Source organism: Ptychodera flava, chromosome 7, assembly GCF_041260155.1.
Source record: "Ptychodera flava strain L36383 chromosome 7, AS_Pfla_20210202, whole genome shotgun sequence".
Lineage (NCBI taxonomy): Eukaryota > Metazoa > Hemichordata > Enteropneusta > Ptychoderidae > Ptychodera > Ptychodera flava.
Genome location: NC_091934.1, coordinates 20990530 through 21003913, shown reverse-complemented (window position 1 = coordinate 21003913; position 13384 = coordinate 20990530). Strand labels below are relative to the sequence as shown.

The window sequence follows — 13384 nt, the reverse complement described above, 5'->3', positions numbered from 1 at the left end:
ATTCGGCTAAAATTTGTCCGTTAACTTTTAAATAATTTATTTTTTTATGAATCGAAAACCGTAGACAAGTAAATAGCGATACATAAATACCGGCAGAATTTTCTAGTTTGAGTACGAGGATAATCGCGCACGCGTGAATCTTTTAGCACACTACTACTACCTGAAAGAACGGCCACTGTGATTGGCCAATGGCATTTTCTCGAAGACGCGTTAAAGTTGTGCGGCCGGCACACAACTCCTTTCTTCGAGATTTCGCTTCTTCCGTCGAGACAACATAACATAAATCAGAGCTCTTATGTAAAGTTAAATACTACCATACTTAAGAAGCATCTTGTTTTTCTCAAACTGAAAAAGTTGCCCACTTTTTCGTAACCAATTAGACTCGGGGTAAGATCTTTGGAAAGGTCAACATGGCTGCCCTTATGCAGAAATACAAAATGGCGGAATTCGGCCCAGACTCAGGCGGCAGAGTAAAGGTAAGTTTTCCACACTAATATTCGCCACTTCGACCTTAAAATAGACAGACCTTTGAAGATGGAAGGTCTAGAAGATCCTCAACGTGTTTACCTTTTTCTGCCTAAGATTGGATCGGCAAAGAAAACTATGCGTTGAGTCCGAGGGGTCGATGGTTTTGTTGCCCCGTGATTTGTTTACGTTTACATTGAACGACTCCGGCGCTGATGTGCATAGTGTGATTCCAAATCGTTTCAAAGAAACAGGGCCCCGTATTATAGGGCCCCGGGTTATTGAACCGCTCTTTTTAAGGGTGGGAATTTTGCCTAGCGGTTTTGACTGTGGTGTCTTCGCTACTGGGTGCCGAACATTGTTCAAATCCGATCGAAAGTCATACATGTGTACGTAACACATTTCATGGAGAACAACTCTGATGGCGGCGTAATTAAGTGATCTTGCACAGCCAGTATACTATATAGCCTTGAAGCAAAATCAAACAATTCACAATGTTGATCAGTCTTGATCACAATCTTGATCACCAATATCAATATGGTATTCTTGATTTTTCATTCTCAATTTGACAGATTCAAGATAAAAGAGGCTTGTTGACATTACTCATTAGAATGAAATACATGTAGACGCATAAAAAATATAAAAGGTTGCCATATTATGAAGCGAGTTCATCTTTCTTTTACGTCCATGGTTCTGCAAAGATGAAATAGTAGATAACATTGCAATTATTAGAAAAGATACTTTCTCGTCGCATTTATGTACACCATCATAGTTCTTCCATCATCACTGTGATGTTATTGTGTTAAATTACAGTGTACCTTCAAATATGATTCTCCGCAGGTGTGGCCTGATAGAGGTTTCTTTCGTTTTTGATATCAATTGTATTGCTTCAGTTATAGATAGTCTCACTTCTTCTGTCTATGCCACAATTTAAAATGACAAGATAAACACAATGCAAAAACAATTTCAACAGCAGTGCAGTACATGTATGTGGTTACTCAGTATTGTCACAGGGGCTAGAGAGCAATGCATATGATTGATTTCTTATCATATATACATGTACATGTATATATCAAACATTTCTATGATCATAGGCCGTAAGAATTTTTAGGGCCTGTGCTATAACACTATCTTGAACAGTGTCACTTTGTGCCTGTAGCTAATGCCTCACCATCTCTACATAGAATTTCAAAGAAAGTCCATACCCTTCTTAATCCACCACTAGTTTCTTCACAGTCAATATCTTGAGTTGTCAACGAGATGTTCAGTCATAGGGGAAAGAAATCAGTCCCCTGGGGTGGGGAGGGAGGGTTTTTGTGCAATGGTTTACCTTATTTGATTTTATTAATTTTGACTGTGATATTTCAAATAAAGAGTTCAACTCCACACCGTCTGACTGTTTTCTTTATTGCTACAAGTAATTTTATTAATTTTGACTGTAATATTTCAAATAAAGATTTCAACTCCACACCGTCTGACAGCTTTATATATTACCGACAAGTCCTTATCTCCTCTCCAACTTGTGTATACACCACTGTAATTGCTCCGAAAACATTGCCAACTTGCTAATCCGCTGTCGGTATCAGCGGATTAAGTGATTGAGTCAACACCACAGCCGTCCCACACGCATTAAAATAAGGAAAGGGTTGAAAATCACAGACACAGTGTCACGATGTCGTCCGTAAAACTAGTGGACGCTTAAAATATTCATGAATTCGTAAATAAATAGGAAGTTACATAACTTATTGTTCATAAATAAACGGTAAAGGAGCTCCCTAGTGACCGGCCATTGAGAGAAATTACTGAAAGCAACAACCTCGCGACCGGTCGTATAGACAAATGTTGGCAAAAATTCCACACTTAACACTTACAGCCACGACCTCACGATCGGTCATTGAGAAAAATTACCGGGAAAAAAAACCCTGAAAGCCATAACCTCATGACCGATCATTGAGAAAATTTCGGGCTAATTAAACTCTTTATAGCCACGACCGGTCGTTGAAAAAAATTACTGGGGGAAAAAAGTCAAAGCTTGAAAGCCACAACCTCATGACCGGTCGTTGAGAAAAATGTTGTGAAAATTCAACACTTTACAGCACGACCTGGTGCGATCGGTTGTGGAGAGAAAATATTGGGAAAAATCGGAAACCTGAAATCTACTACCGTGGACGCTTAAACTATTCTCGTTGAGAGAAATTGAAGCCCTTTATCTGTGATGAAATCAACTAGGCTACCGTCCGACCGGTCAGGAGAGAAAATGTAGAAAAGTTAAAAAGTCACTAACAACAGCCATGTGGAGAGACAGCTCAGAAAAAATTAAAATACATGATCTGGACGGCGCCGGCCTGAAGGAGAACAGCAACGTTACAAAATTTTGATGACATAGGTTAAGTTCCTGACTACATTTTCCTATACCCTAGAACTTTAAAAAGCTAAGTCCATCCTTTCAGTTCATTCAGATTATGTGCTGTCGTCGTTGAGTTGCGTGTTTGAGGAATGATAATGGTGGAAAGTGCATAACAATACAGCGAAAATATATAAAAGTCAGCGTGGACCCTCTATTGTGCCGCGCAACAACCTAAACGTAGCAGCTAAACGTTTTTACAGACAGAATACACAGACAATGTGGCGAATACCATGAAATCGTTTTTGTTGAAAAGGCGTGCTCGCAGTACCGGCAAAACTGAATAAAAAGTTAATGATTTTATCCATCTAGTTCTCGGAAACTGAAGCGAGGGCTGTCCGTCTTTGGGGAAAATACTATAACTTACGCTACACATGGACGCGGAAGTGAAAACACACTAACATTTTAAAACGAGAACGGGCAAGAAAATGTCAGCAAATTTGTAGTCCTGGTAACAACTGGGGTTAATATTAGTAATCGTGTTCCTTGATATTCAAGATGTTTTGTTGATAGGCCTACATGTGCACATTGTGGAGGTTCTTTTGGAGTACCTGTAGGTGATAACTTCATTGGTACGGATTGTCGCTGATGTATTAGCGGGGAGACCGGGCAAACGAGTCAGTCACAGTCGATGACGGTGTGCTACGTTTACGATAGACGCTATAGATGTACGGTGACGATGGTGGCATCGAATAATATCTGAATATGGATAGTGTATAATACTGGCATACACGATGACATCAATCTATATTGAGCTGCCTGCAGCGGTGTTCGGTTCGGTTGATGCTGTCTGAGCCTCGCTACAAGGAGAAAAAATATCCTTGTCTGTGGCTGTTGAAGCTACCACCTCGATAACCAGGAGGTTTGTGTAGATGCAGAGGCAGGAAACGTGATACCTCGCCCTTCAGCTCTTTCCGTGCAGGATTTACAGAAGTTTTGGTTATATTCTCGAACTCATCGTTAGCAACATTTTGTGACAAAAAGGATACAAATTAAATCCTTGTTTTGATTTTGTAGGATTGATTAAAACCAGTCGTGTAGCGTGATCTTATAAAACTTTTGCTCATTTTGAGCATGATGTACTAACTTTGACATTATATAACATCAAACGCATCATGGGAAATATGTTTACTTCTGGATTGGAAATAAACAGGTTTGAGGTCAAAGGTTCTACTTCCGACTTCCGCTCTTACGGCCGACATCGGACCATGACTGACTCAAAAATGTAGGTTGGTTTTCTGGCTCAAGATGACCATTTTAGACGGCGTACTTTGGCATGTAACAGTTCATCGGTATAGCGATGCTTTTGATAGTCGTTAAATTTCATTGACTTCTATATCTGCTCAGATTTGCGTTTTTTTGTGACACTGTGTCTGTGATTTTCAACCCTTTCCTTATTTTACTACGTGTGTGACGGCTGTGGTGTTGACTCAATCACTTAATCCGCTGATACGGACAGCGGATTAGCAAGTTGGCAATGTTTTCGGAGCAATTACAGTGGTGTATACACAAGTTGGAGAGGAGATAAGGACTTTGTCGGTAATATATAAAGCAGTCAGACGGTGTGGAGTTGAACTCTTTATTTGAAATATCACAGTCAAAATTAATAAAATAAAATAAGGTAAACCGTTGCACAAAAAAATCTCCTCCCCCACCCCAGAGTCCTTTCATCTGTTCCCTATGGTTCAGTTGTTCTTGTTTTATCAGAAATAACTAATGGAAGCTTTTACTGTCCAGAGTTCCTCCACCCACAGACTGGGTACTGTCAATCTATGCCATTACAGTGGTTTTGTTCACTTTTTCAGGGTATCTCCATAATTAAACCGATTGTGTTCGGTAACATCGCAAGGTATTTTGGTAAGAAGAGAGAAGAAGATGGACACACTCATCAGTGGACTGTTTACTTGAAACCTTTTAGAAACGAGGTAACATGCACTTACAGCATTGTTGTTGCTGTACTGTACCTTGTCTTGCATTTTCAAATGAGATGTTGAAGTATTCCAGTGTTTTTGTTGAGGCCGGTACCCCTGTAAATGTTACCGGAGTTCCCCAGTCATTTTACCAGGGTTCCCCTTGCTATATCAATGCAATCAGATTTAGGGACGACAGCAGAAATGTTACTAGAGTTCCCCGGAGTTTCCCAAATCATTTACCAATATTCCCCAACCTTAGCAAAAACACTGTATTCTGAGGGAATAATGTTCAGGGATGTTTGACTTGAACAAAAGTGGCTGTTAAAGCTCCATGAGGTGCATCATGAGATTTACATGTAATTCACAGTATTTTTTGTTTGTGCAGTGCAGTGTCTCCCTGGAAACATGTCAAATTGCCGCGTGTTCAACCTGCCAATACAGGCTGTACATGTATTGATAGCAGTGAAGGGGCTTATACAAGAGTAGGGGGTAGTGCCCGGAGGAGTAGTTTTTTTTGCAAAGGTTCTGTAATTTTGGTAAATGATTTGGGAACCCCGGTAACATTTCGGCTGTCCTTTAATCTGATTGCATTGATATACAAAGGGTAACCCTGTTAACTAGTAAACGACCATGTCTTTCCTCTTCTTGTTTTGTCATGCACTTCTTTGTGGTTTGGAAAGCCTCTTAGTTTTGGAATGGGATTTTCATAAATGCACTCATTTTTCTTCACAGGACATGTCAGTGTATGTGAAAAAGATTCAATTTAAACTTCATGAAAGCTACACAAACCCTCTAAGAGGTAAGAAAACACTGGTATATTTGATCACAGACAAAACTACTTCTATGTTTTCATCTGAAACAAACTGGCTGCCTTGCCCTTTCATCCCTTAAACTTTTCAAAGAGAACATCATTTAGAGACATGGAAATTATGAGAGCTTTCAGTAAAAAATCTCATGTCGTGGTTTCCAAGTCTACAAATACCTTATTCCTCAGTAAGTTTTATCATCATTCAGTCTTGCTCAAGTTTATATCTAATATGTCTGTCGCAGTGAGATATGTATCTTTTGTAATCATTGAGCAAGGCAAAATCACCCATTTGCAGTCTTTTGTAGTTAGTGATTTTGGAGGTTAGAAGGCAACACCAAAGTTTGTTTTCTCAAAAGTTGCCATTGGTCACATACAGCCTTCAATGAAGAATTTCAACATGCTACACAATGGTATGGACATCTCTTCTTTGTGTTTCCCTACTGAGCATTTATTGATGAAAATTTTATGTTTCTTTGCAGTGCTCACAAAACCACCCTATGAGGTTACAGAAACGGGCTGGGGTGAATTTGAAGTGGTCATTAAAATCTTCTTCAATGATCCAAATGAGAGGCCGGTGAGTTTATTACAATCAGGTGTCCTTATTGTCAATCCATTTTATGATCATTCTTTACTTACCTAAAGCCACTTTCATATTCTTTGCCCATTCTGAACAGTCTGAATTGATGTATACAAAACTTAATGTGTGCCAATTTATTTAGCTACTTTAGTGCTTCATTTGTGACATGTTTTAATTACATTGTCATTAGCTCACATGTGGTATGTGTATATACCAAAGAGAGCTTACATTTTTTTTAAGCCATCAGTAATCAGAAGAATATAATGAGCTCCAAAGTTTATGCAAGAATTGTGTACAGATATATCTTGCTTTACCAGTCAGGGTTCTCCAAAGGGGGGTTTTAAGGGGTTGGCTTCCCCTCTGTTTATCAAACATTATATGTTAATTACCAAACAAAAGATCAATTTTCATGACAAAAGAATATGCAAAGTAAACTTAATTTGCATATTTTCTAATTTACATCGTTATGTAAATTGTCCAATCCCCGTGTTTTTCCAAGCTACGGAGAACACTGTCTGCATGTTTCCTTGTGAGTTGATCGGCATAATCAGTTCTTGTGTATTTTGCTTTCACTGATATCATTCCCAGGTTACAGTGTATCATCTTCTGAAACTCTTTCAATCAGAGACAAATCTTATGCTTGGAAAGAAAAATGTAGTATCAGAACAGTATGATGAATTGGTAAGTGTGATTTCATTACTTGAAAAGTCTTCTAAGATTTCCTCTGCTGCTGTATTATGCTGTTTGTTAACTCTTTGAGAGCTGCAATTTTTCCCGCCAAAATTTTAGTGCAACATTTTACCAATGTTTAGGAATTTTTTGTAATTTTTTCGATAATTTTTGACCAAGTGGACATCACATGTCACTTGCTACAATTCTTTACCAAAATTTTGGCAAAAATCTGGAAAAAATTGAATTGGGTATATTCTATAAAGGTGACAAAAACTGACTTTGGCGCTCAAAGGGTTAAAAAGGGAGTTAAGGGTTTATAAGCATAAATTATTACCGGTATTTTCACTTTCATGAAATGTGATTTTTAACATTAAGGTAGTACACACCTCGAGAGTTAATGGCTTAAACTTTTGCTTAAACTTTCCTAAAGGAAATTTTCATCTGGTCTCTTTCCAAAAATCAAGAATAAAAATCAGGGGTCACCACGCAAATTTTGGTTCCAGAAGTACAAATTAGCATTAATTTAGCAATATTTGAAATTCAACTCGGCTGCCATCCCTGTGTTTACTGTAAGGGAAAAAATATCACATTTATGATTTTCACAAAAACAAGATGGTCAAAATTTTATTTACTCCAGGAGTTTCAAAATTAGCCTCAACAAGCGGCAGTCTAGAACAGTATTGTAAGAGTTTGAGGATCTGAATATCTCACCCCAAGGCACGTTGTCCCTTAATAGAGTCAAGTGTGGATGTTGATATTTTTAGGTTATATACTGTAGGTATGCCTTGATGATAAAATAGCGTTACTCTGTAGAATATTTTCCTGTTGATCGGCAAATTGTTTATCGGGAGAGAATCATAGGGTAAATTAATTTGCTTGGTTGAAGTGCTTTATGATTCATGAGTGTTCCACGTCATTGTGAACAGCATTGTATTTGTCAGAACAACTATCAGGGCTTACACCAAATTCTCACTTTCACCCCAAATACACAAAGTATCCACTATAGTGATTCTAGCAGTATCAAGTAAATGCAGGCGGTGCAGGGGATGGGCAAATCAAATGGTCTGATTGGTTCGTATCAAGTCTTATGATACAGTACTGCATTGAGTTGTCATACAGCTTTAATAGTTTACTAAATCTGCAACCAAAGAAGCTATGGTCTGTGGATATCAGTAAGATTTGCTCACTATCATGGAAGGTAGAGCCAAAGTAGAGATCTGCAAAAGTTGTATCATAATCACAAATACTCTGACTTTTTGTGGACATTTTTTTCTGTCTCATTTCTACAATTGTGCGTTGTCTTGTTCTGTGTTCTATGTCAGATATTTCAAGACCCAACACAGATGATGCAGCAACTTCTGACAAACACAAGACAGCTGACGCTGGGACCGCACAAACACGAAACAGACTGTAAGTGGAAAATTTTAGTCATTTGATCAGTGCCCCTTTCCTTTTACTTCATTTGTTGTTGAAATCTCGTCTTATGATTGTCCAACGATGTCAGACACTGCAACCACACCCAAGATGTTTATATGGTAGAACACATCAGACTGCATGAAAAGTTTCATTGGAGGTAAAACAAAATTTAGGAAAAAATGGATCTTAAAGTTCAAATACCGGGTAGGAGAGAGTATTGACTCTTCACTGCCCAAAAGATCTAATTGCATGACAGATCAGATGTAGTGATAAGTTTTGTTGCAATGTGAATATCTGGATATACTGAGTCATATACTTCGAATTTTGCTCTGTGATACATTAAACAGTCAATACTGGCTGCTGTATATTTCTTAGTTTCACCAGTTAAGTGTCAATGAACAACTGATAAATAAGTGTGATTCAAATAAATTGCAGAAAATAATTGTGATTTAAATAAATTGCAGATAAGAAATTCATTTAATGGTGAAATTAACAGATGTTACATAGAGAATGGAATTTAGCCATATGATGATTTTTCATAATTTGTCATAATCAGTTGTGTAGACTTCACCTTAGCTGTCTGTAAGCAGCTAGAGTGCATCTGTCCATTCTGTTTCACTCAGCAGAATTTCAAATTCTACTGGCTGCGAAAAAAGGCAAAGGGTTTGTTCAAGAGGTTCTGATGAATATGAAAATAGAGAAAGGGGTAAACCTTGGTGATCTTTGGAAACAAGAAATACACATCATCTGGTACCTGTTGTTTTATCACCTATGTACACTTTCTCTTTGACAGTTGAAGAACAAGAACGCAAAACCCTGGTTTCCATCCAGTCGGCCAAGAAAAAGATCCGCTTTGAAATTGCTGAACTCAATGAGAGACTCAAACAGAGTAAAGAGGCCATCCAGAAATTCAAAGAGGAAATCAAACGACTTGAGGACCAGGAACATGAAAAGGATGAAATGGTGACATAGCAATGTTATCATTAGGATTCTGAAATGGACAGCAAGTCAATCCTTCAAAATAGACCTAGATACTCAAAAAATGATAGGACTTCAGGACAGCATTTTTCTGGTACTGCTTGCATATCAACCTCATTCCATTATGATTGGAAATGACAAAAAATGTCATCAAAAGATGTCCTTCCCCTCTTGTCGTATCAGTTTTTATGGTCTCCAATGACCATCATAGGTTGAAGGGTTGGGGTAGGATAAATGGGGGCGGAGCAGGGTGAGGAAAGATGGGATAAGGGGAAGGGGTAGAGAAAGGGATGATGGGATAGGGTAGAGGGGTATGGTTAGGTTAAAGGTATACTGTCACCTGTTCCAATTTTGCCACAGTTACCATGGAAAGAGAAAATCTAACCAATCACAGATTTTAGGCGGGTGGCCGCTTTTTAAAAACAGCGCCCTCACATGGGCATTTTGAATACCAAGGAACGACTCTTTGACCATATATGGGCATATTTAGATTACAGGTGAATGTATACCTTTAAGGGGATTTGGTTTAGCAAAGGATGTTTGGAAAGGTTAGAGTGAACGATGTTGGGATAGGGTGAAGAGAGTGGGTGGAGGATAGGGGTAGCGTGAGGGAATGCAATCAAACCATATAACTGCCAGCCACAGGCAAAACAAAACTTAATTTTAAGAAGTCCAATAAAGTTTCACCTTTTATTCGATGATTGCCTTTTCCACTGAAATATATTACATTATTTTATAAAAAATAAAGAATTATGAATATTCTGATATTGGAATTTGTGAGCTTTAAATGAGTGTTTGCCTTTCTCTATGAAGAGTGCCTAGGTGCATTGTATCACAGAGACTGCAAAATATTCATGTAGGAATAAAAGTGCATATGTGTACAAGTGGCCAATGCACCTACTTCTGATCTGTGAGTGTTTGTGGTTCATGTGTGAAAATTATTTTCTCGGGTCACGTGGAATTCTACTAATTGCAATAATGCTGCCATATTAACCCTTTGAGCTCCAAAATCTATTTTTGTCCCCTTTATAAAATAAGCCCCAGTCAATTTTTCTCAGATTTTTGCCGAAATTTTGAGAAGAAAGTGCAGCCAATTAATTGTGATGTCCATTTGGTCCAAAATTGTCAAAAAATTACAGAAAAATTCATAAAAATTGGTAACATTTTGCACTAAAATTTTGGAGGGAGAAAATTACAGTGCTCAAAAGGTGTAACTTTATGTGATAGCAGGATACCATCATGGCAGATATCCATGGGTTGTAATCCTAGCAAGATGACAATGATGGTGGCATAAAAAAGCAAGTCTTACTTTGTCCAATATGTAAAGAAATTTATTATCTATCATCAGATGATGAACACTGAATGAACAAAATTGACTAACAGCTTCAATAATTACAGGAAAATGAATCGATTATTGTGGTATCTAGAGGTGATGATATATTTTCCTGTTTCCAAGTTGTGCTGCGAGCGGGCTACCCAACCCTTCCTTGATGCCAAACAGTGAATTGAAGGCAGGGAGGTAGGATTTTACCAATGCTCTGTCCAGCAATAGGGTGTTTACTCACCCAAGACAAAATGTATTTTGATCACAGTAAAATATTGTACAAGAATGTCAATACTCTTAAATGTTCCTAAAGAAATCAAAACTTGAAAAATGAAATAACACATTCAAATTACAAAATAATTCTGAAATCAACTATGTATTGTGGTCCGCATTCCATCCAATAAATTCCGATGATGTAGATTGCAGGGTCAGAGGTCATTTGAAATTTGATGTATCGAAATACTCCTCCCGGCCACTTATGTTTGCCATTTGGGGTCAGAGGTTACCAGCACTTGACCCACCGTTGGGGTAGGTCTTACCACCTTACCCTGAAACCAAACTTCTTCAGTCAGCGTGAAAAAATATTGCAGCACTTATATCCAATCCTGCTATCGTTATACAATGTCTTTTCCTTCATCTTGGGGTCAGAGGTTACCAGCACTTGACCCACCGTTGGGGTAGGTCTTTACCACCTTACCCTGAAACGAAACTTGACCAATCACCGCCAAGAACAGAACAGATCTACGGCATCACAGAATCAGATGTAACAATTGGCTCCAGTTGCAGTTTGGGGTCAGAGGTTACCAGCACATGACCCACCGTTGGGGTATAGGTCTTTACCACCACACCCATAAAAATATGAAATTGCACCATCATTTTGATACCAATATTTTCTTTCCTTTTCTCTCACATTTCGTCGTCAACTGTTCCAGTAAAAAGTTTCTTGTAGCAATATTTTCTGAACATCGCAGTATCAGCTCTCTTGTTTTCATACCAATCGTGTCAACAGGGCGTCTGTCACCAGGAGTCATCACTAATCAAGTCACTACGCTTCAGAATCTACCACTGGGTCACATGGGTCAGCCGCCATCTGCAACACCAATGAGTCCATTCACACCACCCTGATTACCTTCAACGTACTTCCATCCCATCACACCATTGGTCTGACAGGACGGCACAGCGCAACTGCTCAGTCAGTCCAGTATCACCAATAACACCACACACCTCTTGTGCTGACATCGGAGCTTGTCCTCTCATGCTTTTCCATAATATTCCCAACATAATCCCATTGCAACTTAAAAGGAACCAGGGGCATTGGACGATATGGTTTTCTGAGGGCCCAGGGTACTTGTACTTCAGAAGTCTTCAGTGATGGTGAAGATTGCAAGGTACTACTGGGTTAACTAACCAAAATGAATGCTTTTATATGGTGTTAGTGAAAGAGAAACCATTGGTTTTAGCATAGACCCTCAAGGGTCTATAGTTTTAGGAATTAAAGAGCCGTGTTTTGATGTCCCCTTTTTGTGACTCTAATGCTGAAAAGGTTTGGGCCTTTAGCTGTCAACTTTGAGTTTTCTACGTTGTTTTCTTGTTGTTTTCTTATGGTGTTGAAGTTTGTGCACAGAGACTGAACTTTTTTAAATTGTCAAGCCAAAGATACCTGCAAAACAAGTTTGATGTGTGAAAAATATTTTCAACAATGCCTGCAGCCATCATAATATTGAATCATTAAATTGTGTTCTATCTTTTGATTATACCATAGATATTTGTTTTTGTTTTTTGGCCTTAAAGTTAGTTTAGTAATTAATGCCTTATATATTGCCTGATAAATATATGATTTACCATTCTTAAACATAGTGATTAGCATGAAAGTGTATAGTGTTACAACTTGATTCATAAACCTCTAGCATTGTCATAATCTTTCAACACCAATATGAACTGGCACACTGGTATTGTTAGGGAGCATGTCCTCTGGACCATGACTTTCTTTGTTTTTGTTTACACCTTCATTACTTTGCTTACAAAGAATTCTGTTACTCTTGATTAAGGTAGAATACCGGTATGCCTCGGGGACAGATATTTGAACTCTCAATTTTGTACAATATTCTTTTGGCCTACCACTTGCTTGGGATCATTTTGAAGCTTTTAAGGAGTAAAATAAATTTTCAAGGGCATAGTTTTGTGAAAATCAGAAATTTTATTTTCCCTATAGAGTTAATAAGTGATGGCAGCCATTTCGAATTTTAAACATCGGTAAATGTTAGATAATTTGTTCTGGTACCAAAATTTGCTTGGTGACCCCAGATTTTTATTCTCGATTTTGAAAGAGAATGGTAGAAATTTTGCTTGAGGAAATTTTCAGCAAAAGTTTAAGTCTCGTTTTTGAGGGGCTAACTACCGTAAATGCAGAGGTAGTGAATAATTACATCGGCGAAATTGTGTAGTGATTGGGAGGTTAAATTATGTATACATGGCCGGCAGATACATTTTTACCACATATGGACATATGCAAATTTAAAACAACTGAGGTGCTATACAAGCTTTTTCAAATTGACTTGTACTCATTTAGACGTTTCGGCATCAGATAAACTGTAAAGAATTTCTTATCTTAAAATCATACAATTAAAAAATTCTTATATCAATATGAAATCTTAGAGATTTCTGAATCAAGTCGTTATAATGTTTTTGAAGTGCACCCTGGATGAAACAATCTTTACCATCGACCAATCGGTAGACAGGGTAAACATCACCTGATTCACAGTGCACAGTGAATGTAAGTAGTAGTGGATGTGTGTGAAATAGATAAATTTTACTACTGACAGATTCA

The 13384-nt window shown here is 38.0% G+C and overlaps 1 protein-coding gene across 1 annotated transcript; it reads left to right on the top strand.

The window, feature by feature from the left end:
• The first annotated feature begins 221 nt into the window (after nucleotides 1-221).
• LOC139136986 (YEATS domain-containing protein 4-like) lies at nucleotides 222-9998 on the top strand. The gene is made up of 7 exons (XM_070704867.1): nucleotides 222-476; nucleotides 4675-4794; nucleotides 5515-5581; nucleotides 6070-6164; nucleotides 6756-6848; nucleotides 8162-8249; nucleotides 9049-9998. Exons 1-7 carry the CDS (start codon nucleotides 411-413, stop codon nucleotides 9225-9227), a joined length of 708 nt encoding a protein of 235 aa, XP_070560968.1. The 5' UTR covers nucleotides 222-410; the 3' UTR covers nucleotides 9228-9998.
• Nucleotides 9999-13384: the final 3386 nt, after the last annotated feature.